Genomic DNA, 26174 nt, shown 5'->3' with positions numbered 1-26174 from the left:
ATGTTTTCCCTCTGCTGTCTTCTAGGAGTTTTATGGTGTCATGTCTTAGGTTTAAGTCTTTAAGCCATTCTGAGTGTATTTTTTGTCTCCTTTTCCGAAAAATATTTATTATAGTTGATCTGAGTTTATTTTTGTGCATGGTGTGAGGGTGTGTTCTAACTCTGATTTACAAGCAGCTGTCCAACTTTCCCAGCACCAACTTGCTGAAGAGACCATAGGACCAGATTTTAAAGGACAAGTTTGCCGGCCTGGAGCCACCACGTGCATGTGGCTGCTGCTCCTTTGGCCAGGGTCTGTGTAGGCAGCTGGAGCCCAGTGGGGCAGAGGTCAAGCCTGGGATGTGGGCAGACGACCCTGGGAAGGAGGGATGTCCAGCAGGACAGAAACAAGGGGCCCCCAGGAGAAGAAGAGCCCTTTTGGCTGGACTAGGAAAGTGATGGCTTACCCCAAAGACGGGGGCCCAGACTTCAGGCTGTCAGGGGCCAAAGGGGTTTCAGGGCAACTTAATTTTGCCAAGTAAAGATGTTTTAAAACATCCCCCTCCCCCCCGGCCCCCAACAAAATCCCAAGTACCATTTAGTGTCATAATATTCTGTTTAATGAGAAAACCCAGTCAGTACTTTACACGGAACTAGATTAGCTATTTGAAAACTTGACCATCATTTTTTTTTTTTTTTTCTCATCTCCTTGGAGGCAGGTGAGAAATTCTGACACACCTGACATGCAGGGGCCGTGAACAGTGTTGGAGACCCGGGCTCCTGGCATGTGCACCCTGGGGCAGGACTTTGTTAGCAAACTGTCCCAGTGCCCTGCCCGGGACCAGGTCACAGCGGGCACCTTCTAGGCGTCTGCTCACAGAGTCAATGAATCCATCTGCATGTTATCAGATGGCACCTGTCAGGGTTAACACTTTTTTTTTCCTTGTGGCTTAAAGCCCTGTCTACTTAACTGATGTCTGCCCAAGAGGGACTCTCTGATTATTGTTTTAGCAGGATACCAAGCACCCTTTGATGGCAACAATCCCTAAACCGGGACAGCAGCCATTACTTAAATACACGTTCTGAGAAATGGCATCCTATATGCATACTTTACGGCTGAAATCCAGGAGTGAACGGCTTTTCAGCAGAAAGAGCTGTCCGTCAACACAGGAACGAATCTGTGTGAGATTCCGTAAGCAAACTGCGACTTCCAGTGGCAACCCCTTGTATATTTCGGTCACAAGGGAGCCAAAGGAAAATGAATGGGCAAGTGTGAAATGGACGACTTGTCACATCCAAACCACAGGATGAAATGTAAACCATTCTCACTTCACAGCGGGAACCTCTCGGACCCAACTGTAAGTGATTCCACCGCTCAGGGTGCTGCAGGTGGATGTGCCGATGAGGTGAGAACTGTCTCCCACGCAGAACCACGGTGTGTGTGGGGGTGCTGATGGGGTGCACACAGACAGCAGAGGAGGGGAGGAGGTTGGGGGCCCTCAGTGACAGACAGCACCGTCCACTGTCTGGCTGTACCGCATCCCTAAGACCCCTGGCCAAGAGCCCCCACCCCCACCTCCAGGGCCCTCGCCACCCTCAGTCTTATGCTCTGCTCATTTCCTTTTTTTTCCGTTTGGTTTTTTTACAGCCACATCCACTGCATATGGAGGTTCCCAGGCTAGGGGTTGAACTGGAGCTATCGCTGCTGGCCTATGGCATAGCCACAGCCATGCCAGATCCGAGCCATGTCTGTGACCTACACCACAGCTCATGGCAATGCTGGATCCTTAACCCACTGAGCGAGGCCAGGGATGGAACCTGCGACCTTATGGATACTGGTCAGATTCGTTTCCACTGAGCCATAGGGGGAATTCCTCTTTTTTTTTTTTTTTTTTCTTTTCTTTTTGGCCACACCCACAGCATGCAGAAGTTCCTGGGCCAACAACCAAACACACCACAGGTGCAACCCCAGCCATCACAGTCACAACACTGGATCCTTAACCTGCTGAACCACTGGGAAAGTCCAACCTCTGCTTGTTTTGTTTTTTTATTTTTTTTGCTTTTTAGGGCTGCACCTGAGGCATATGGAGGTTCCCAGGCCAGGAGTCAAATCAGAGCTGCAGCCACCGGCCTACACCACAGCCAAAGCAATGCAAGATTCGAGCCCTGTCTGTGACCTACACCACAGCTCATGGCAGCACCAGATCCTCAACCCACTGAGCGGCGCCAGGGATCAAACTGGCATCCTTATGGATACTAGTCGGGTTCGTAATCCACTGAGCCCCAACAGGAACCCCCTCTGTTTCTGTCAGATGTCCCTGGGTCTCTGCAGAGTGGCCAGGCTTTGGCCTGGGGCTGCCTTGGCCAGGCCTGTAAGAAAGTGAAGGCTTCGAAGAGCTGGTCCCCCTGCTTGGGTCCCCGTACTGGCCACCCCAGCCTGCTCTGGATCCAGTTCACCTCTGGGCCTCTGCCTCCTGGTGAGCTCCTCAAGATCCAGTTAAACTGCCCCCTCCCACCCCCTTGGCCAGGGAGAGCTAGCTGCCCGGTGAGGTCCGGACATTTGGTTTGTCCCTCGGTCGGGGCTCCAGACCCCCCTGCCTCAGCCCTGCTGGGGGTAAAAGCCGTGAGGCGTCGGGAGAGAAAAATGCCACCCGCCCCCTTCCCTCCACTCTCCACCCAGCCTCTCGCTCTTCATTGCTCTTTCTGCTTTTACCCCAGTCTCCGCTGGTCCAAGAGGAGAGAGGCCAACGCCCAAATACGATTTGTACTTGCTTCGAAGATGCCAGTGCTGCGTAAACCAGCCATCATCTGTCTGTCTGATCACCCATCTCTCTATCCATCTATTGCATCCAACGTTAACGGAGGCTTGGTGCCGTGCTGGGCCCTCCCAGGAGTGGGCCCATCAGGAAGGGGTGAACTGCTTGTCCCAGGAAGTGTCCAGAAGGAGCCAGTTAAACAAGGCAAGACTGGACTGATCAGTGGCTGTAGCCAAAACACCTGGAAGATGCAGTTAACAATCTGGACCCGTGGCCTTAACCCAGGCCTGTGAAATCAGCATTGTCAGGGCTGGCAGGTGGACACCTGTACCTCCTACAAGCTCCTGGGAAAGGCTGGCACATGTCGCAATCTGAGAGGAGCCGGGCAAAACCTCACCCAGCTGCCCTCCTTTCAGATGCTCAGAAACATCCGTGGACGCAGTAACGAGGGAGGTTTGGCCTGTCCCTGCCGGCCCCGGGTCCTCCTGTCCCTGCCTCCAGGCAGCTTCTCGTGTCCCCGGACCCCCTTAGTCTGTGAGTCGTAGAGCTGGGGTGCTCTGCCTCATCGGAGGGGTGCTCAGCTTGAGCCAGGGGTATACAAAGCTGTAGGTGCAAACACAGCACCTCTTCCTGTCTGGCCAGCTTTCCCCAGGAGTAAGTCTGTAAAATCTGACTTTTAGACCGACAAGTGCTCAAACACGAGGAAGGATAATGTACCATTTGCATGGGCTTTACAGATAAAATGAGAGACTTTGAACAAGTCCCAAGCTTGCAGGGGGCCCTGGAGGATATGACCCCACACCCCAGGGGGCAGAGACAGGGGGGAAAAAGAGGGAAGAGCTGGCACGGGGAGAAGGCTCCATGGACAAAGGGCCCGGGGCCTGCCTCTTGTCCTGCCCCAGGGGGACCCTCTGTCGGCCCCTCCAGCAGGCAAGGCAGCAGCAGCACAGTCTCACCGAGATGCTCAGATGCGGAGCGAACGCAGCCAGGGTCTCAAACCCCCTTCCAGCCACCTCCCCACCTGCTCCGGGGGCTCTGAGCCCTGCCCCCGCCCTCTCCTCCGCGGGGGACGGAGCTCTGCATATGAAAGCGGAGCCTAACAAACCCTGACCTTCCCAGCGCCTCTACCTACGACTCCCACATTTCAAACCGGAAAGATATCAGAGGAGAACGCGGGACCTCAAAGCGGAGGCTGATTAAAGGGCCCCGCTTCCCCAAGATGCGCCCGTCCTGTCAAAACAAACTTGGCCGTGTTTTGAAATGCTCGCGGTGTTTGAAACGTGTTCATTAGATATGAAAAAGGCAAGGATTTCACACGAAGGCGAGGCTGGCATCCGTGGGCTCACGTCTTCCCCAAACGGTGGTTTGGAACACGGCTAGGAAATGGGGTGCAGGTGTGGACACGCATCTACCTGGCGGGTCGGGGCCTGGGTGCCATTCCCACCCCCCCCCAACCCCCCAACAGGCTGCGCCCAGCGGGTCTGACTCTCTGCAACCACTTGCTGGCTGGTGAGAACTGAAACGCTCTCTTCCAGCCTTGCCTCCCCCTTGGGGAGGAACACAGGGGTGAGCTGGAGGGTTCTAGGGGTCCTCCCCCAACCCCGAGGAGCCCTCTCTGCAAGGTGGGGAGAGTCTACCCTCCACACTTAGACACGCGCGTGGAAGGGGAGAGGGTGGGCGAGAAAGGAGGGCGGGGGGGGGGGCGATGAGGGCAGGGGCAGAACAAGAGAGCAGGCGAGGACCAGATTTGGGGAACTGCAGCCCCGCTTCTTCTGGGCTTGTGACCTACATGAGAGCCCATCCTATGAAACTCCCTCTGCGCCCCAACAGCAATCCGACCTCACATCCTGAGGCTCCTTCCCTCCCCTCTGGGCTTCTGGTCACGGCCCTAGGGGCTCCGCCTCACCTGGAGGACTGCTGGCTTAGCCCTGCCACTGGCCTGAACCCCAGGGCAGGGGCCACGTCTCGGCCCCCCCAGCTCCTCATCCCCGAGAGAGAAAGGCCACATCCTCAGCCTGGCACTGGTGGCCTCCCCAGGTTCTCCCCGCTCCCCCCCAACACCAGCTCTCCTGTGTCACCCCTTGGTCATCGGAGTCCTCCTTAAATTAATGAATTACCAGCTGACCCCGTGCCGGGCCACACACGGCACTCTGGAGAAGCAGCGACATTGGGAAAACATCCTTTTATCCACGTTGACTTGATTCCAGATTGTCTGCATCCGTACTAATGTCTGCCTAGTCTTAGCGCCCACACTGAGAATCTCTGACAGATGTGAGTCTACAGGTGGCAAGATTCCGCGACGCTGCCCGGCACCCCGCGTCTTTCAGGCACTGGCATCTCATCCAAGACGGCTCAGGGAGCCTCGGATGGATGTGCGAAAACTCTGACCTGGCCACGCCTCGGCCCCCACGCCCCGGCCTCGCCACCTGACTTCGCCAAGGTGCTCACCCCCCTGCACCTGGGCTTCCTCCCTTGAGAAGGGCTGTGATGCCTCCTGCCCGCCAGGGCGGTTGAAGCCCTAAATGAGGTGGGCCTGGGACGTGATCATTAGAGTCTTAGAACCACTCTTGCTTCGTGGGAAGATGCTAAATGATTCTCCCCCAGCCCAGGTGGTTTGCTCCAGAAGGCGGGGGGGCCTTCTGGGGGAGCAGCCCTGGCCTGGCACAAACCCTGGCATGGGTGAATGAATGAGCTGGAGTTTGCACCCCAGGCGCAGAGCCATTCCTCATTTGCTGCCCCCTTAAGACCGTTCCCTGTCTGGCACCAGCCCCTCTTGTTCTAATGGTCTGTGCCCCTGAAAATGCCAGGGACATGGCAAAGAAGCCAGGACTCAGCCCTGTGTGACCTCCCCTGACCACCCCCTGCCCTAGGGGGTCGGGGGGCGGTGTCAGTGCTCAGAACCTGGGCTCCACCTGATGAAGCAGGCCTTCTGGGCCCGTTGTTCCCAAGTGCCCTGGGCTGCTGGGGTGAAGCAAGAGGTGACCAGGGACCCCTTTGCCTGGTGCTCTGACCCCACACGGATGGGGCTGCCAGGGGCACCCGGCCGCTGTCCCGTTCACAGGGGAGCTGGCCTGACGGGAGAAGAGGCTCGCCTTTCCTTCCCTGTAGCCCAGGACAAGCCCCAGATCCATGGCTGTGAGGCCGGGTGGGCGTCCCGCAGAGCTGCCCACCCCGAGAGCTCGTGGGGCCCCGAGCTCACGTCCTGACACGTGGCGGGCTGGTGCCCTGGAGAGTGGCTGACCCCCAGGGGGCTGCTGTCCCTGCCCCAGGGGGCCAGAGGGACATGGCAGCACAGCCCTGAGCCTCAGTTTCCCCGTCTGTCAAATGAAGACATAATGATGCCTTGCAGGGATAAAGTTTTAAGAAGCAAAATGTTTTTCCAAACATCCTTTAAACCTTGTCTTTTCTCTGTTAACCTGCTTCCCGTGGTAAATGCAGTGATGACAGAGAACAGAAGGGAAGGGCAGCCTGGGGAGGCTGAGGCACCTCAAGGCAGCAGTGGACCCCGGGATCAGTTGAGTCACAGACCCCAGCAGTGCCCATACGCAGTGGGCCCTCGGGAGACAGCTCCGCCTGGCCCCACGCAGTGCCACCCTGGGACTGTCAGCCTCCCCACCAGTCTGGGCTCCCCGAGAGCGGGGAAGGCTGCAGCATCTCATGGCCCCATCACCTCAGGGGGTCGGCGGCCTGGGAAAGCCCAGTGTGCCCTGATCTCGAGTACCTGACAGGGGTCTTCCCAATCGGACCTGCTCCCCCAGTCCCCTGAGAGGCGGTGTGGGACCCCGCACGGGCCCTGGGTGTGAGCCAGTTTCACCTCCCACCCCTGGTGCCAGCCCGAGGCTGCCCTGTCGCTGCTGCAGAGCGGGCAGGGGCTGCTCTCCCAGCCCCACAATTTGTCTTGCAGCTGCTGCCGTTGCTCGGAGCGAGACACTTGCTTGTAGCTTGTGAGCGGTGTGTAGGCAAATCTTTCATTTTTCTTTCATTATGCCGGCGTGTACTGTCACTTAATTTTTATGTATGCAATCCTTCCTGACAAATATGATCTGCTGCCTGGTAATTCGTCTGACGCTCATTCTGTTCCGCGCTCTAATTACGGCTCCTATTCCTGACACCGAGGCAGCCGCTCTGCCACCGCTGGGTACCGCACCTGTCAGCCTGGCCATGGCATGACTAATGCCCTTTCATGCCAGCCTCGTGTTAGCAAATATGGAGGCGGGGAGGGGGCTGCAGAGGGGAGGCAGGAGGAGATGGGATTTGCATAAGCTCTGCCGTGGGTCAGCTGCCTCGGGGACAAGGTGGTTGCTGGGGTGACATGGCTGCCCCCAAAGCATCCCCACATAGTAGGTGTGCAGAGATGCGAGGGCTGCATAATTCATACCCCCACACATAGGGTGTAAAGGAGCGTCCACCCCCCAAGCCCTTCCTGAGTCATGATGCACCTGCCATGAGTTCAATCTTCTGCCCCATCGAATGTGTGCCTAAGACTCAGCTCTCCGCAGCGCCTCACTATGGATGGTCCTTCTTCTGCATCTTGGAGACTCCAGGCACCGGGCTTCAGCTCTGCACGCACTGTCACCATTGTGGGGCCTGGCCCTTGGTTCTGGGTTCTGGGCGAGTGTTCTGGCAGCAGGGCCTGGCTGAGCCCCGTGCAGGCCTGTCAGCTCAGTGGGCAAACGGCCCCAGGACGGCTCCTTCCACCCGCCACCCGGCCCATCAGGCGCTCAGAGGCCTCAGGAAGAGCCTGGCTTCCCCGGGCGGCTTTTTCCCAAGTTCCAATTCCTTCTCATTAATATAATAAGTGCACCAGTCCAAGTCGATAAACTCACACTGTCGGAGGAGCCCGTATTTCTGCCCGTCCCTAATGATGTGAGCTTAACTGGCTCTGACGAGTGCCGCAGTCTCTTCCCTGGCGGGACGGAGAAGGGCTGGGACCTGACTGACAGGGGACAGGAAGCAGTGGCTTCAACTCTTCTCTTTGACGGGTTCCCTTGCATTTCTGGCCTTTTTTGAAGCTCTTTAGCCAGAGAGTCCCAAACTGACGAGACACACTGATTTCCCCAAAGAGAAGGGTCTGAGGGGAGTGGGAAAGGCACGGCTCCCTTCCAGGAGTCAGTGCCTGGGCTCCGGAGGGAGACCGATCCTTGCAGGGCCCTGGTCTTTCGGAAGGAGCATCGGCTCTGTGATGGGGGGGCCTGTACTGGGTCCTGGCTCTGCCGCCACAGGACTCAGAAGAATCGCTCAAGCTCCCCGGGCTTCACATTCCTCAGCGGCATGAAAGAAGGATCCTATGGACTCTGATGTCTGTTTGACGTCTGGATAAAGTGTCCTGAATGCACGGATGGCGGGGGGTGGGGGTGGGGTCCTTGAACGTCCCTTCATTCTGACCTAGTGGAAGAGCCACGATGTACCAGTTGCTAAAGAGGCCGGGCCAGGAGTCCTCCCGGGTCACATGGAGCCAAGGGTTTCACAATGATCACACACACACACACACACACACACACACACGCTCGCAGCTGGGAGCTGTTGATCTCGAGAGTCAGCGTGTTTCTCCAGATTGTGTTCTGCACGCCGAGAGCCTCCAGCCATCGGGACTTGTATGAAAAGTGACAGGTTCCACCAGGAAAGTGTGTCTTCGGGAAGCACCTTCGCCATCACCAGAAGGTGCTGTGTGTACTCCCGGCAGCCGCAGGCACTTGGGGACTGGAAGATGGGAACCAACTGGCTGGGCTGTGTGGTGGAAGGAGGCGAGTGGAGGACAGAGTGGTTTTCGAGGGGACCGGCTCCCTCCTGAGAACGGAGCAGCATTCAGGGAGGTGAGCCTCAGGCACCTGCCGCTGCCAACGCCGCCTCAGGGGGCCAGGAACCGGTGGGGAAAGGAGGTGCTCCTGCATGCTGCCCCGTCATGAAACGTTCCCATGGCCCTGATCATAGCGCACAGGGGACCCCATTTCTGTGTTCCTCTGGAGACTCTGCTGGTCTCTGCGTTTTTTTTTTTTTTTTTTTTTTGTCTTTTTGCCATTTCTTGGGCTGCTCCCGCGGCATATGGAGGTTCCCAGGCTAGGGGTCTAATTGGAGCTGTAGCTGCCGGCCTACGCCAGAGCCACAGCAACGCGGGATCTGAGCCACATCTGCAACCTACACCACAGCTCATGGCAACGCCGGATCGTTAACCCACTGAGCAAGGCCAGGGATTGAACCTGCAACCTCATGGTTCCTAGTTGGATTTGTTAACCACTGCGCCACGATGGGAACTCCTGCATTTCTAACTAAACATAACACTCTCCATTGTTCCAAGGTTTGCATTCACTCATGAACCCGGCACGTGGACAATGCTTCGAGTGACCCCAAACGCACATCTGACCTCCACACACGTCCGACCCCCCTCCTGGCGAATGGCTCTCAGCACTTCCGCAGTCCTGGGATGGTGCCCGGCTCCTGAGCTCGGCATTCAAGGCTCTGCCTGCCTTCCCTGCCATCCAAAGTCCCTCGACCCTGCTCGCCCCATCCCTTCCTCCAGCCCCGCCAGCGCCTCTTCATGCCCCACAGTTCAGCGACAAAGTTGCCTCTGCTGGGTGAGCACCCAGTCCCCACAGCTTCAAAAGTGCACATTTAAAAGTCAAAACCAGAAACAGCCTCAACATCCCCCAGCGGGAGGAACCAGGCCGAGCATGTTGGCCCAGGCGATGGGACACCATGCAGCGACGAGAAAGATAGAACAGCTGCCCGAGCGACCACAAAGCCACATCTTCCTGCCCCCTAAGCTGGGCTCAGCCACCCCTCCTGGACCGGACACAAGCGCATGAGGGTACAGGGGTACCCCGGGGCGGGGGGCTTGGTTTACTCCCTGCTGATCTGTTCGGAAGAAAGTCTGGGGTTCAACAAGGCATCTTGCTGCACTAAGCAAAGGCAGCATCGGATGGGGCTCGCATCCCCCCCACATCATCCCAGACCCTGGGGCACAGACGAGCCCCCTTACCTAGGGAGTGGGCTGCGGTGGTCTCGGAGCTGAAGAAGCGGCCCAGGCCAAGGTCACCGAGCTTCACGATGCCGGTGGCCGTGATGAACACGTTGGCAGGCTTGATGTCTACAGGGGAAGGACACAGCGGCTGGTGTCAGATTGGAGGTGGGGAGGGCGGGAGGGAGGAGGAGGCCTGGGGGTGGGTGCAGAGGAGGGTCCTTTAGGTGATGGAGGCTCAACCCCCGTCCTGCTCCCTCTCAAGCTGTGGGACTTTGAGAAACGCAGCCTTGGCTTCCTCATCTGTAAAATGGGTCTAACTTCATTATGTCACGGGGCGACCGTGAGGCCTAGGAGGACAGGGATTTTTGTGCTGTTGTTTCCTCTTTCGAGGCTAGAGCAGACACTCTGTGAAACCTTGTGTAAGAGACGCAGGAGGTGCTCAGGGAGGTGACCTCAGTGGTTCCCCAGAGACGAGGGCAGCGCCCCGCACACAGCAGACACTGACAAATGCAGGTGGAATGAATGAATCGAGAAATCAGTGAAGTAAAATCTATGTAAAGCACCCAGCAGGCTCTTTCCTCACAATTCAAGATGACATCAACAACTTTTTTTTTTTTTTGGTCTTTTTGGGGCCACACTCTCAGCATATGGAGGTTTCCAGGCTAGGGTAGAATCAGAGCGGCAGCTGCCAGCCTACACCACAGCCACAGTAATGCCTGAGACCTGAGCCGCATCTGCCTACACCACAGCTCACGGCAACGCCGGATCCCTCACCCATTAAGTGAGGCCAGGAATTGAACTCGAGTCCTCGTGGACACTGGTTGGGTCTGCTACCGCTGAGCCACAACGGGAACTCCAAGATGATGTCGACGTTCAGAAACACTCATCGCCTCTGCGCAGCCAACTCCTACTAAGACTTCAAAGCCCATTTTAAAAGTTCCCTTTTCCAGGATGCTTTCTCTCCCTCCCAGGCAGAGCTGGGGGCCATCCTGGGACTGGCCATGACTGGGCCACCTCCCTGCAAGCTTCTCCACCCCATCCTTGCTGCAGCCCCCTCTGTGCTGCTGCCGGGCTGGCTGGTCTTAGAGGCTAGAGGTTATGTGCCGAGCACAGCCCCTATTCCCTGGGGTTCTGTGTAACCATTTGGTGCCCCCACCATGGAGGGCCCCCTGATGTGGGGCCCAGGTGTGTGAATATGCAGTTGAGCCGAGGGCCTCATGTGTCCATGCTCTGACCCCCAAAAGAACAGGCAAGGTGCTGGACACCCACTGGCTGGGGAACACAAAGTGGTCCAACTTCTTCATGAGTGTGTCCCCCGTGGGGCCGGGAGGAGCCCGGGGGAAAGCCGTGTCCTGGGGCTCAGCCTTCCCGCGGGCTCTGTCCCCCGGGCCCAGAGTGGGGCGGCCAGCACGTACCTCGGTGCATCACCCGGCGTGAGTGCATGTGCTCCACGGCGCTGCACAGCTGCACAAAGTACTTCCACACCGTCCTCTCGGGAATGAGCCGCTTCTGCTTCTTGAAATACTGCGGTGGGGGAGACAGACAGGCGGACAGGCCTGGGTGATGGGCCAATGGGGAGGGCAGCTGTAGGGTCTGGCCCCACCCTGTCCTCGGCGGGCAGGTGGTGCCTGGCACGGGGCGGGGCGGTGGTTGGGCTGCTCAGAAACCATCAATGTGGAATGAAGGACGCTGGGCTCACACCTCTGCTTATGGGCCCAGACCCGAGGTCACTGGCCCTCCCCACAGGCAGGCTTCCTGGGGACAGGGCAGGCCTGGCCCAGAGGAGAGGCCTGGACTCATCCTGTAGGCTGCTCTTCATCACTCTCTCTGGAATCTCCTAGACACAAGCCCATCTCCGCCCACTGCCCCACAGGGAGTTCCCTGTAGGAGTGACTGGGGTGGACTCTGCCCCGGCTCCAGCCTGGCCCAGGATGGTGGCCCGGGATGGCAGCACCCAAGACTCGCCTGGAGTTAAATCACCCTTCTCAGAGCCGGCAAATCTCAGCACACGTAATCAGCAAGAACCTCAAGGAGGGAGGGTTGACCTTCTTGAATGGACCCCCCCGTTTGTCTATTTATTTATTTGTTCTTATGGCTGCACCTGCGGCATATGGAAGTTTCCAGGCGAGGGGTCAAATCAGAGCTGTAACTGCCAGCCTACACCACAGCCACGCCAGATCAAAGCCGTGTCTGTGACCTACACCCGCAGCTTGCAGCAATGCTGGATGCTTAACCCACTGAGCAAGGCCAGGGATGGGACCCACATCCTCATGGATACTAGTCAGATTCTGAATCCGCTGAGCCACGACAGGAACTCCTGGACCCCCTAGTTTCAAGAGGTATCAAGGTACTTTATTGCCTGGAAAATCATACTTAGTGCTCCAGAAAAAAAACAAAAAACAAAAAGCCACCCCGGCTGCACTGTGTGAGCTGTAAGGAACCAAAGGTCCTGGAGAAGTAAACCAGGAACAAGCCCTGTGCCATCCAATCAGCATCGCTCCAGGTGCTGGGTTGGGGGGCGGGGGGTTCCCCAGAGCCAGGCCCCAGCTGGGGGGTCAGGAGCACGACTCACACACCAGGAACCTGGTACCAGGTTTTTGTTCACTTCAGAGCAACCGTCTTTTCCCAAAGCAGCAGAGGGCAGGTGCACTGGCACAGGGAAGACGGGGGCCCAGAACACACTCCCAGCCTGGGATGGGGGCTCGGGGTAGAAGGCAGGACCTGAGGCTCACCTCTGCTAAGCCCCCAGCACATGGGGCCACTGTGCTGGGCCCTGTGCAGGGATGGCTGCACCCATGTCACAGATGAGGAAATTGAGGGCCCCCACAGGAGCTAGGAAGGGGCAGAGTCTCGGCTCAAGCCCAGGCCTTCCACCCAAGAAGCCCTGGCTCTTAAGCTAATGATACCAGTAATCACTTGATGAAAGGCCAAGCTCAGAGAGGTTCAGGAACTTGCCCAGGGTCACTCAGCAGGAGCAGCAGAGCTGAGACTGGATCTAGGTACTTCCAACAGTGCGACAGTCACAGCATTGGAAGTCCCTGGGCCTGGCATGAAAGCCCCCAAAGGCTCTGCCAAGGCTCCATTCTGGGAGGGGGCCTCACGTGTGAGCTGCCCCAAGCTCCCAGCTCCCCAGGACCCCAGCACCTCCTTCTCCCCCGGAGGTTACCCCAGGCCTCTGGGATGGGCCAGGCTGGGGTATTACTTATGCTGTGATGTTAGCTAATCCTCATTATAGCGTTTAAAGCAAGCACGCGCACGGCGGTGAGTGGTGATTTTCTAAATGTCACGTCCTATTGGTGCGTGTGACATTTAGCAGAAAGGCGCAGAGTCTCTGGTGGGTTTTGGGGTGGCAGAAGCTCCCGACTTCGCCATCCATCGTAAATAAAGCTGCACCACGGCCATGGTGGTGTTGCTCAGCCCCTGGGTCTGGGGGCCCTTGGGACGCAGGGTCAGCTGGCCAGCAGCCTCCCAGGCCAGACCGTGGTATAGCCCCAGGCACAGCCCTGGCAAGGCCCCTGTTCCCCTCAAAACCCAGGGTGGCTTGAGATGGAGGGAAAGGCCAGGGGAACCAAATTACCATGCCCCAGGCACTGTGCTGGGTGCATTACAGATGGGAAACTGAGGCACAGGATGCCACCCAAGGCCATCCAGCAGTGTGTCTGACTCTGGGTCTTTCTATCACCTGCCCTGCCTGTCCCGCCTGCCAGGGGCGGCACCCAGCCAGGCTCCGCTGGTGAAGGGCCACAGCAGAGGGAACAGACACAGGCCTGGGAAGGGACGGGCGAGAGGCCCCGTGACCGAGGGAGGGTGTGCGCCCAGCCAGGTGAGGAGGGGGGCTCCCGAGAGAAGTGGGGCCTGAGGCCCTCGGAAGCCGGGCCGTTGCCCCAGAAACCCAGGGAGTGACCACCTTGAACCCTGAGCCAGGGCCGTCCCTGGGGAAGCCGGGGAAGGGGTATAGGGTGAAGGGGAGGCGCCCCCACCCCAGGCCAGGCACAAAGAGTGCTGGGCAACCTCGTGCCTCCCTCCCATCTCTTTTGGCCGAAGGAGCTTGCGTCCTGGCCCCGCAGTTCCCACGCTGCCCTCCCCGACGCGGCCCCTGGGACAGGGGTGGAAAGTGAGGCTCAGGGAGGGAAGGGATCTGTCATTTGCCCCATCAGCCCTGACTGTCTGACTCCTGCCCTGCTCCATGGTCTGAGAGGCTGTGCGGGGGTCTGGGGTCCGCTGGGGCTGACAGGGTGCAGCGCCCTCTCCGGGGACCACATCCCGGGGTCTCTCCTCCTCCTGTTCTCCCCCCGCAGCCCAGCCTCAGCCCCACCCCCACCCCTTGCTCCGCTGGGCAGCCAGGCATTCTTCCAGGACCCAAAACTGACCAGGCTCACTCCCCAGCATGAGTCTCTGGAAGCCCCTCACTGACTCCGGGGCAAGGTGCCAAATCCTGAGCCTGGACCTGAGGCTCTGGATGGTCTGACCTCCCCTGGCCTCACTTTCCCCACCCCTCCCCTTGCCCAGGGCTCTCTTGGACCCAGGTGCTGTGTGGACCCCTGGGTTTCCATCCCTCTGGGCTCTGACACAAGCTGTTCTGCCTCTGAGCTGTGGGTTTTCCTCTAGGCTCCATTCAGGTGTCACCTCCTCCAGGAAGCCTTCCCTGGCTCCCGCAGACCCTGAACTTGGCTTGTTCATGCCAGCTCCGTGACTGCTCATCCCCGGCTCTGCCCTCCCACCAGAAGGCAAACTCCGTGAGGGCAGCGTGCAGGCCAGCAGCACCCGGGGGTCTCAGCACGGGGGAGGGCACAACAGAGGGTGCTGGATGCATGCCTGTTCCGTGAGAGAATGACACGGGAAGGAGAAACAAAGTGTGAAGGAGGCGGCGAGGAAGACGACGTGATATAGCGCATCTGTTTCCACCAGGGATCTGTGCGGAGATTAACATCCCGGCGAACACATTAATATGTCAACGAAAATATAAAAGCAGGTGATAACAGCTCAAGTAATGCCGCTTCCCGGCGATGCCCGTATTCCTAGGAGCCAAATTTCAGAAGAGCGAATGCTGAGCAATTGCTCAACCCCCAGTGCCGGGTGGGAAAGACAGAATCCATGTCTGGGCCCCATTTGCAAATGCAACTGGGAGCAGGGCAGGAGCTCAGGCGGCCCAGCCTGGCTCAGGGACAGAGTGGGCTTGGGGGAGGGAAACCCATGACAGGGGCCTGTGGATGAGGGTCAAACCAGCAGAGGAGGGAGGACCCTGGGGGAGGAACAGTGAGGGGACCAGAGGGTTTGGGCTGGGGCTGGGGGGTGGGGTTGGATAATAGGCTGTGCTGCCTCAGGCAGGTGACTAAACCTCTCTGAGCTTTGCTATCTAAGGATAGTGTGGACTCAGCGAGTAATGCATGTGCTCAGGACAGCTGTGGCCCGAAGCAGATGCCCCAGCAGTGGAGCTGCAGTGGTTCCAGAGTTCAGACTCAGGCAGACCTTGCCCTGGGCCCGAGGAGGGCGGAGCAGCTGGGGGCAGACCTGGGATGCAGAACCGGACCTGGTGCTGAGCCTGCCTGCAGGACCTGGCAAGTCGCTCACCCCCTCAGAGACCCCCGGCCTCAGCCATTATTTGGGGACGAAGAAGCCTCCCAAGGGTTGGAGAGGGGGGAGTGGTCCCAGGAGGGGTGTCTGGGGGATGATGTCCCCTGGCCACGAAGCAGAGACCTGGGCCACAGCCCTGGCTCTGTCCCCACGTTGCTGGGCATCCTCAGGCAAGTCTCTCCCTCTCTCTGGGCTCAGTTTTCCTCTGTATAAACTGAGCCAGCTGGACCCAACCTGACACCTTCCCAGATTCGGTGAGCTGGGCTCTGAGCTACATGGGGTTCTGTCCCCATTCCTTCTGGGAGGCAGAAGGGGACCACGTGACCATGGGCAGGCTGGGGCAGTGAGGGACAGCAGAAGGGTCCTTTCTGTCCACGGGTGGCCTCTCCCAGCAAGTGAGGACAGCGCCTGAGAGGGCCCTCCCTGGGCCACAGCTAGGCCTGTGGACATCGGCTGAACGGCCCTGGGCGGCCCCCTCTGCCTGTGGCCAGAGCGGAACTCGGGCAGCCCCCAAACCAGGCCCTCCTGCCAGGAGCCCTCACTTTTTTTTTGGCCATTTCTTGGGCTGCTCCCACGGCCTATGGAGGTTCCCAGGCTAGGGGGTCGAATCAGAGCTATAGCCACCAACCTCTGCCAGAGCCACAGCAACGCGGGATCCAAGCTGCATCTGTGACCTATACCACAGCTCACGGCAACGCCGGATCCTTAACCCACTGAGCGAGGCCAGGGATCGAACCCGCAACCTCATGGTTCCCAGTCGGATTTGTTAACCACTGCGCCACGACAGGAGCTCCCGGGAGCCCTCACCTTGATCATCTGTGAGAGGTCGCCTGCGTCCGCCAGCTCCAGCACGATGTTCAGCTCGTTGTCCTCGATGAATGAGTCCAAATACTTGATGATGTTCGGATGATTCAGTTGCTGCCCAAAGAGAGAGAAAGGAGACGGAGCCAGTGAGAGACGTGACAGCTGGAGAGGTGAGAATCTGAGGGCAAAGCCGAGGCTTGCGAGGCAGGCAGACCTGGGTGACACTGAGAGAGCCATTTTGCCTCTCTGAGCCTCAGTCTCCTCCTCTGTACAATGGGCATAAGGTTGGCCACACGGAGCTAAGACTCAGTAGACATTCATGGGAATGCCCCACCCCGTAGCCCCCCGATCTCTGCTCTTCCGTGTCTGCTCTCAGTGTCCATCTCCATCCTTCTTTCTTCCCACTTTCTCAATTTCTGACCTATCCCTTAGGAAATCTGGCCAAAAAAAAAAAAAAAAAAAAAAATCATTCCTGGTGTGTGAGCTGCCGTAACTGAGGTGCTCAGGGCCAAGGCCGGTGTGCACCCGCCAGGACAGAGCCCTCGGGCTGGAAGCCAGCCCCCCACTGGCTACCAGGAGACCCTGGCAACTGCTTATATGTTTACACCAAAATGATTCCAGGATCTGGGGAAGAGAGCGCGACTCTGATGCTGCCCCAGTGTGGCCGGCCCATCCACAGGGGCTCCCCATCTGTCAGGTGACAATCGGAGGCTACCTGAAAGCACATTTTCCCCAAGCCTGGAAGGGGCTGGGAGAGGGGCGTGCCTCTGTGCCGTGTGCTGCCTGCACCCAGCCTTGGATTCTGAAACGAGGGGGCCCCTGGGCGGACATCGCACAGCCATGTCACCTCCTCTTGTTCACTCCCTAAGCCAGCCCTGGAGGCTCCTGCAGGGCTCGCCTGCCTGCCCCGCGACTGGCAGCCTCTGCACCAGTCCTGGCATGAATAGCACAGATGACGTCCCCCAGTGGTCCCTCAGAGACCACTGTTTCCCTGTTTTGTAGGGACTGCCTGGTGCCCTGGTATATCCTGTCTGCTTCCCCCAGGCAGGCTGAGTCGAGTTCTGGAAAGGGGCTGGTGTTGGGGGGCAGAGGTTATAACCATGGCAACGAGGGCTGCCTCGAACCAGGTGCTATGTCCTTCCAATGCATCTAATTCCCCCAACACCTGAGAGGACAGCATGGCTGTCCCCACCCACTTTGACAGATGAGGAAACTGAGGTCCCCAGCAGACAGCAGTTTGCCCATAGCCCCGCAGCTAGTGAGCAAAGGGCTACGTCCACCCCCAGAGGCCCCAAAGCCCACAGCTGACAGCACGTAGGAGCACCGCAGCCCGGGGGAGTCTCGAACCCCCTCCCCAGTCAAGCCCAGTTCATGGCCACGTGGGGCCCTGATCACACATTTCTGTGCCCAGGGACCACACAGGCTGGCTCAGTGCCCACACCCTACAATTCTTTCCTCGTGTGAGTGGCACATGTGTGTTCTTGGACACACATGGGGAGACGGGGTGGGGGATCAGCGTCCCTGAGGTCACAACCGGGCCCCGAAGTTGACCATCTCATAAAACTTTAAAAAGGTGACTTTTGATAGTTCTCTGGTGGCTCACTGGGTTGAGGACTCAGCGCTGTCACTCAGGTTTGATCCCTGACCTGGGAACTTCCACCTGCCACGGGTGCAGCCAAAAAAAAAAAAAAGTGTGATTTGTGATTTGAAGGGTATATTTGGACCTGTGATAGCTGGAGTTGTGGGCACCTCTCTAAGAGCCTCTTGCCTCCAGCCTTGCCCCTGGGACCCATCCCCGCCAGGGGCCACCCCAGTGAGCACTCACAGCTTCCCCTTGGCTCCAGCTCCTGGCTCTTGGTCACTTCAGCCTCACCCCCAATTCCCACGTTCAAGTTCTGAATCCTGAGTGTGGCATTCAAGGCCACCATGACCCGTCCCCGAGCCACACTGTCGGGGTTCCTGCAGCAGGCTCCTCTCAGTCTTCCGGATTCTGAGACGGGGGTCTGGCCTCTGAAGGGTCTTCCTGGGGTCCCCGGGTCAGTTGGCATCACAGTGGACAGTCACCATCTGCTGCCCTGTCTATTCCCCTTCTGTCTGGGGGTCCCCGAGGCAGAGGCCCAGGCCTGACTGCCACCAGCAGCCCCCCCTTTATAGGAAGCTACCAAGCAAGCTCTCTGTTTCGTGGGAAGAGGGGAGGACACCAAGTCAGCGCCTACTGTGTGCCCTACTGCGCCAGGCCCGCTTCAGATGCGATTTTATTTCATCTTCTCAATCTGCCTGTATCTTTTGAGGCAGGTATTCTCGCCATGGAGCCGCTAGGCAAACTGAGTCTCAGGGAGGTTAAAGCATATGCTTAAGGTCACGCAGCCTGTAAATGAGGATGCTGGTGTTTGAACCCAGGCTCTGGGGCCTCCAAATCCCATACGCATTTTCCTCCTCTGTCACCGACTAGTTCTCCGGCGGGATCCTAAGCCTGGGGAGGAGGGACGATGGCCAGGAGAGCAGCCCCAGGCTCAGTCTCATCCAGAAAGTTCCGTTATCTCTGACGCTGAGGACCCCAGCGGGGAAGCCAGAGGGGAGGGGAAAAGGGCCCCAGACGCCACCATCACAGGACCATGTCCGTCAGCCGTGCCCTGGCTGAACCAAGGACTTCCGCCTGCAGAGGGGCGGGCGCATCAGCTACCCCCTTGGGGAGACCCCTCCCCAGCTGTGCACCCTGCCTCCTCCTTGTGGGAGGCCCGGCGAGAGCCCAAAAGGCTGACAACTCAGGGACCGGGATCCTGGACCCCTCCAGCCCCCAGAACCTGGGGTCACGGGCTTAGCTGTCAATGCTGCCCAGCGCCCCAGGCAGGCTTTGTGGGAGTCTCCCCAGCAGAGAGCATCTCCTGGGGGGGGAGCAAGAGGATGGGGGTGGAGAGAGCACGCTGGGGCTGAATAGCCACATGTGTGTGCCGCCACGTGGGAGTACGAGAGAATGAGGCTGAGCGCAAAGAAAGAGAGAGAAGGAGACAGACAGACAGGCAACCTGCAGTCCCACCCAACGCCCAGCCTCCCCTGCAGCAGCCACGTGATCTGGCTGCCTTAGGGCAAGGGCTATTCCAGGCTCTCCCATCCACATCCAGGATGCACGTGGGACAAGGACAGCCAGCCTGGGGGCACCCTGAGGACTGGGCAGAAGTAAGGTGGGAGTTCCCGCCCAGCCACAAGAAAATGAACAAGCTGCTGCCTCTCTAAAGTAAGTCATTTCTTTACCTAACGGGCTAAGGGCTGTAATGGCCATGCGGTGGCCCAGCCTGGCCCATGGAAGTGAGGGGCTCCCACTCGGCCCAGGCCACTCACCTTCAGGAGGCCGATCTCCTTGACACAGTCCTGCCTGGCCTTGGCATCCATCATCTCAAATATCTTGGGGGAGAAAAAAAACAGAGAAAGAGTGGTTAAAACCTAGCACCCAGCACCCCCAGTCCGGGTTCTCCCACCTCCTTGCTGAGGGAACCCTATAAGGACAATGATTTGGGTTATTGAGTTTTTACTACCTGCCAGGGGCGGTTTTCACCGAATCATCACTGTACCTCCCATGAGGCAGGAGATACGGTCACCAACTTACAGAGGAGGAGAGCGAGGCCCCAGAGAAGTGCAGTGACTTGCTGAGGTCATGCACTGGTAAGTGGCAGGCAGGAAAACACGCTTGAAGCCTCAGTCTTCACCTCTGTAAATAGGGCCAACAGCCTGGGCTCATAGGGCGGTTGTGTGGACTGAGTAGGAAGAGGGGGTACAGTACACGGCCCCTGACGCCCCAGCCCCTTTAGTGTTCACTCCGCGTGGGTCCTCCCAGCACCTGCTAAGACACAGGAGGTGGTCCCTGCAGCAGCCCCACCACAGAACCCATCCTGGCACTAAGAACCAACACCAGAGAAGCCCAGAACCGACCAGAGAGGGCCAGCTGGCTGCAGAGCTGCGTCTCGGCTTCCCCTTAGCTCCCTTGGGCCCTGCTGGGTCACCCACCACCTCTGAAGGATGGGATGGTGATCCCTACCTAGAAGACTGCGGTCAAGGTTCGGGGAGCTCTGGCACCACCCAGTATACAGCAGGTGCTCAGCGCATGCTCACTGCTCTTCTCCTTTATGGTTCACTCCACCTGATCCTCCCAGAGCCCAGTGGGCGAAGTGGGTACTAATTTCCCTCACTTACAGAGGAACGGGAGAGAGTGGGGCGGGGAGGGCGAGGGGGACAGAAGGACAGAGAAGGGACAGGGTGAGCCCAGAAGTACAGTGTTTAGACACGAGCCGGCTGCCAATGGGGTTCTGCCCCCACGGAGCGGTGGGCTCACCTGCACCTTCTTCAGAGCCACTGTCTTCCTGTCCAGCAGGCAGGTGGCCTTGTACACCTCGCTGAACTGGCCTCGGCCGATCTTCTTCTCGATCTGGAAGTCGGCCAGCGAGCAGCGAAAAGACAGGGCATTCGGGTGCCTCTGGAGGAGAGGTACAAGAGGGCACTGGTGACGAGCCAGGCAGACTGGAAGGCTGGGACCCGGGGGGGGGGCAACGCCCCCTCCAGGCCCCTCATCGCCAGCTCCACTCTCAGAGCGCCCCCGTGGCGCTCTCCGCACCCGCTCCACTGGGTCCCAATGACCCCACTGTGCAGATGGGGCTTCCGCCACAGCACTCGTCACCGGCCCTCAGCATCTGGTCACTGCTCCCTTCTCCATCCCCGGAAGGCAGCTCCATGGGGCCAGGGCCTCACCTGCCTGTTCACTCCTGAGTCTGGCTAGCAGAGCAGGTGCAATAAACATTTAAGGAGGTGACTCTCCCAAGTCACCCAGCGGAGGGGAGGCCCTGCGGGGTTTCTCTGGCCCCGTGGCCTCCACGTGCAACCGCAGCCCTAAGCCTGCACGTCATCGTAAGCAGCAGCCACGTCCCCTCCAGGGATGGCCATGCCCACCTCAGAGATGAGAAAAGGAGAGTTAAATTTGCAGTCTTACACGCTGAGCCCATTCTTTGGATCAACTGTCCCCTTTCTGGCAATGGGAAGAATCCGGAGACCTCATGATGACCCACTAGGGACCAGCACTGACAGCCACGATGAAACTCAGCACTTGTTCGGGGGTGGAGCCAACAGATGAGGCAGCAATGGCCAGGCACCACCCCTGCACCGCCCCCCCAAAAAACCACACCTGCAAAGGTGCTCTCAGGAAGTGGCCAGGCACACCCCCCCAAAAAACACATTTCACAGGATGGCTATGAGGATCCCTCGAGATCACTGAGCCCTGCACACAGTAGGTGCTTAGTGGTTGCAGTGTGTGACTGATAACCATGGGTGGGGCAGGAGTGGGGAGGTGGCGGGGGGGTGCCCTGAGCGGCTACTCCCCACTTCTGTTTGGGGTCTTTCTGCACCTGCTGAGGCCCAGCTGTGGCCAAGGAGACCCTAAGGGGCACCCTCCTGCCAGGAGGGAGAGATGGAACTCAGTCTCAGAGCCCGCAATCCCGCTACCTCCTTCCCTCAGCAAGATAACAGCTGGACCCACCCCGACTCCAACGTCGTAAAGCAGAATTGCCTCCTGTAGCAGGAGATTTGAAGATGCTCTGCCTGGGACCAGGGCAGAAGCGAGGGCTGGTGGAAGAGGGAGCCAAGGCTCTTAGCCACCACCTGCCCATCTCTGTTAGGTAAAGTTCTTTATTTTTTAGTCTTTTTGCCATTTCTTGGGCCGCTCCCATGGCATATGGAGGTTCCCAGGCTAGGGGTCTCATCGGAGCTGTAGCTGCCAGCCTACACCAGAGCCACAGCAACGCGGGATCCGAGCCGCATCTGCAACCTACACCACAGCTCATGGCAATGCCAGATCCTTAACCCACTGAGCAAGGGCAGGGATCGAACCCGCAACCTCATGGTTCCTAGTCAGATTCGTTAACCACTGAGCCATGACGGGAACTCCTAGATAAAGTTCTTTAGTAACAGCAAGGGACCTACATACACACTGAGCGTCCACCCAAGACAAGCGGGCACGCATTTACTGAGCACCTACTATGGGCCAGGCACGGAGCAGAATGTGTCCCAGGACCCTGTGAGCAGACACCACTGTCCTCTCCATTTCAGGGAACTGAGGCTTGGAGGGGAGGCTGCAGACCCCACCACGCGTAACGGTGGGGACTTGAACCTGGGACTGGGCACTCCAGGGATCGTGCGGTCTCCCAACTTGGACACCGCCTCTGCTTTTCCTTCACGACGCCCGTGACGAAGTCAGGCCTCCACTTCCTCCATCAGCCACCTTGGCTCCACCCTGTGCCCTCATGGGCCTCACAAAAAAGTGGGGTTCTGTCTTAGTTCCCCCACTCCGAGCCCCCAAACCAAGACTCTGATCTGCCCGGAGCAAGTGCTCAGGACATGCTGGTTGACATGACACGATAAAATGTGCTCAAAACAGCCAGGTGTACAAGGGACTGTATGACGCAGCCACTGTCACTTCTGTGGGTGTAGCTGCGATCACATATCCTCAGGAAAAGGCAACTTTCTTGGCACTTGGAGGAATTACACATGCTCATGAAAACAATGATGAGCTGTCCTGATCGGGCACCTACTATGCGTTTGTTGCTATACTAGCTACTTAGGTTCTGTGATTTAAATCTCCTAACAGCCTGAAAAACAGGCAACATGGGGCAGGGTCCCTCCACCCCACCTGTTTCTTCCGGGGGACCAAGGCTCTGCCAACACGGGGCTGCAAGGGAGACCCCAGCGTGCTGCATGCACCCCAAGGATGTTCCCCAGAGGCCACAGGGGCCGGGCTCCACAGCTGCCCTCCCCAGAAGCTCCCAGAGGATGCGGGCAACTTCCCAGCCGGGCATCATCGCTGAGACCCCACTGCACATCTGCATATGCGATGACCCAGATTTGCATTTCCTGTCACAACCCATTCGACCTAATTAGAGGAAAGCTCCTGGAGGGGGCAGGTTATGGGAGCAGCAGCGCAGTGGTGAGGGGCACAGCCTGGGCAGGCTCAGGGATGCCATGCCCTCCCAGGGGTTACGACCCGGCCCTGGCCCTAGGGGGCTTCTGCTCAGGTGGGGGTCACCGCGGGACTCAGGGCTCCTGGGCGCAGCTGCCTGAGCCAGCAGAGTCCTGACCCCAATTTAACTCAGGGGCTCGGACTAGAAAAGGAGAAGCAGACTGAGTTCTTGCCCTAAAAGGCCAGGCCTCTCTCTGCTGCCCCCTTTGAGGCCGTCCTCACCGCCACCCCCACACACCTAGGTGAGCCCTGGAAAGTTCCACTCCTGCTCCTGCAGCAGAGTGGAGCATGGTCCCTGGAGGCCGGGGTTCAAATCCCAGCTCTGCTACTTCCCAGCAAGCCCTCTGGCTTCGCTTCCTTATTGGTCCAACTGAGAGAAAGAGCGCCCCCTCTGGTGGGTCACTGTTAGGGGTTAAATAAGCTAATAAGCGAATGCACTTAGAGGAGGGGCTGGCACTGAGGAAATGCCCGCATGTGTTGTTACTGTCCCTGGTTTGGCACGGGGGAGGTCTGGAGGACACCAGCACCTACCTTCCAGGACCTGGGGAGGGACAGAGGCAGGGTGTGCCCAGTGCCCAGGGTCTGTGCTACGTGTATTTCTAGCCCTGTGCTCCTTAACTATAAAAACTATAATGAATGCTAATATATAAGATCAATGACATATCATTTCTGTAACATCCAAGATGCTGGATGTTTCAAATATAATCTTGCTTAGGTCTTCACAGTCCCATTTCACAGATGAGGAAACTGAGGCTTGGGGAGGTACTCTTCCCAGCACCCTCTGGCTACCATAAAGGGGTGAAGTGCTCTTTGCCAAGCGCCTGTGCTAGACAACAGGCTTGCCTCCCTTTCTAGGCTGTGTTGTGGGCACCAGAGGCCATTTCTGACCACTCATCCCCCTTCCCCAGGAAGGCAGGGGAAGAGATGGGGTAGAAGGGTGAGGAGGAGGTGGCGGTGGGCCCTGGTGGGTGGAGGTGGGGGACTCAGGGTCTCAGAGAGGAGGCGCCTCTGGGAGTAACTCCCTGGGCAGCAGAAGGAATCTGGCGGGATCAGTAGTCAAGGACACAGCCAAGGTCATGGGGCACCTCTAGCTCCAATCACACCCTCCCAAGAAATGGGAGGACAAGATCAGACACATGGCAGGCAGAGGGGGTGTCTTGGACCACCCCGGCACACCCCTACCCCAGAAAGCCGGGAAAAACCCAGCTCTCTTCCCCAAGTCAGATCAAATTAGGCCACAAATGCCCCCACCCTGCACTAATTTGAGTTTAAAATGTTTGAACCACAATAAACCTCGGCCATCGACAAATCCTTTCTTTCCTTTTTTTTTAAAACAGGAGCATAAAACTACATGTTAAAAGAATAAAAACGCATTCGCCCAATTAATTTTCTGAAATCTCATTAAAAAATTTAGCCTGACTAAGTCAGACTTCTGACCTGAATTTTAATCATCTTTACACTGGATGGGTCTTTTTTTCCCTGATATTTGCAATGCATCATTAATTTTAAGGCAACCGTTTCTATGATTTTAAAAAGCACACTTCATCAGAATGACATTTCCTGTAAACGAATTTCACCTTTAAAGACATCTGACATTGCGTGCGGGGAACTTGTAATGGCTTTGGTGTATGTGTACACAGCGATGTGTTTTAAATCTGCACGGTGCACAAGAAGGATGGGATTTACAAAAAGTCCATATTGTCGGACTCTCTACAAGGCCAGCCCCTGTCAGCTCTTCAGGATCTGGCTATTTTCCTATGAAGCTGGTCTTCCTTCTTGCAGCCCTAGTGGCACGAAGGGGCTCGGGGCAGGGGTAGGGGATCTGGAGCCACTCCTGCCTCTGCCCCTCAACAGCAAAACGGACAAGTGACTGCTCCTCTCGGCTTCCTCCCTGCAAAAGGGAGTTCTCAATAAGACCTCCTTCTCTGCACTGGGAGGAGGACAAAATGACCTAAGCGCCAGGCATCGTAATGCAGGTACAGCCCCCACCCTTGACTGTCTCCACCTGGACGGTCTGTCTACACTCAGCTCTGTGCCAGCAGCTCGTGGGAATGGTGAGCAAGAGGCCTGAACACAGAAGATGCCCCGAAGACGAAACCTCAGGTCATCTCAATTATGGGGGCTCTTCTGGGACGAGCCTCGCTAACCCAGCTCAAGGAAAGCCGAGCTTAAACATACGGATGAGAGAATCTGGAACCAGCTCCAACATCTCACAAGCAAAGACTTGAAGGGAAACAAACCATAAAGAGCATCGGCCCCCACCATCAGAGAGCTGGCCATGTCCTCGACCTCCCTCTCCCTCGTCCCTTCAGTGATCAAGGATGAGAAGCTGGTTTCTCCCCCTGGAAGTCTCTGGAATCATCCCTCTCCAGGTCTGGCCCGTTGAAGGCCAAAGCACCCTCTTACCTATTTTCACCTTACTTGTGCCTGGAGCCCCCGCCACCAGGGACGTAAAACCCCAACTCTCCTGCCAACTTAAACCTATGATGGTTCCCCATTTGCTACAGATTCAATTCCAGATGACAATGGAGATTCCAGGCCTCTCACAAACACCAGCTGTGCTACCTTATCTAAGCCCCAGTATTCAAACACGGATCTCACCCAACTGGTCTTGCACCTGCAGGTCTGGCTCTTTCCTCTTCCTGGGATAGCCTCCTCTCCCTGTTTTGCCCCAAACTCCTGATCATCATCAGACCACCTGTCATCTCCTTTCTAGAGTGTTCCTGGTTGATCCTGGGGCCCCAGCCAGAACCAACCACCCTCGTTCTCTGGCTCCCTCTGCGTTTGTCCATCCCTCCCTGGGTGTTCCCACGTTTGCACTGTCTTGACTTACGTGGAGGGCTCCCTGGCAGCCCCAAGGCAGAAATGAGACAAGTGCCTGGTAAATTTACAGCACTTAGCAAACACTTCTTGCATTTTAATGGCCATTCATACTTGGTCATTAAATCTCCTCTAACTGCCATTCCTGCTTTGGGAAGAGTTTCATAAGGATTTTGGTCGGTGCAATGAAGACCCAAAGCCAGCCATCTCCACCTCCTGCAAAGTTATGTGCATTCCTCTCGCTCTGAATAGTGCCGAATATAACTGCACTTGGCACGTCCCGAGCA

General features: G+C 57.7%; 1 protein-coding gene across 8 annotated transcripts in view; it reads right to left on the bottom strand.

The window, feature by feature from the left end:
- Positions 1-26174, bottom strand: part of NEK6 (NIMA related kinase 6) — a 92554-nt gene that overhangs the window by 15900 nt on the left and 50480 nt on the right. For all 8 annotated transcript variants that reach the window (XM_003122163.5, XM_005660424.3, XM_021068570.1 and 5 more), the window contains exons 3-7: positions 20398-20538; positions 19410-19472; positions 16074-16184; positions 11108-11216; positions 9711-9818 (exon numbers count right to left, since the gene is read on the bottom strand). In XM_003122163.5, the coding sequence (XP_003122211.3) occupies positions 9711-9818; positions 11108-11216; positions 16074-16184; positions 19410-19472; positions 20398-20538 (532 nt within the window). The remainder of the gene's footprint in view (positions 1-9710; positions 9819-11107; positions 11217-16073; positions 16185-19409; positions 19473-20397; positions 20539-26174) is intronic.

This window comes from Sus scrofa, chromosome 1 (genome assembly GCF_000003025.6).
Source record: "Sus scrofa isolate TJ Tabasco breed Duroc chromosome 1, Sscrofa11.1, whole genome shotgun sequence".
Taxonomy (NCBI): domain Eukaryota; kingdom Metazoa; phylum Chordata; class Mammalia; order Artiodactyla; family Suidae; genus Sus; species Sus scrofa.
Note: the sequence above shows the minus strand (reverse complement) of the source record. Positions and strands in the feature narration are given on the sequence as shown.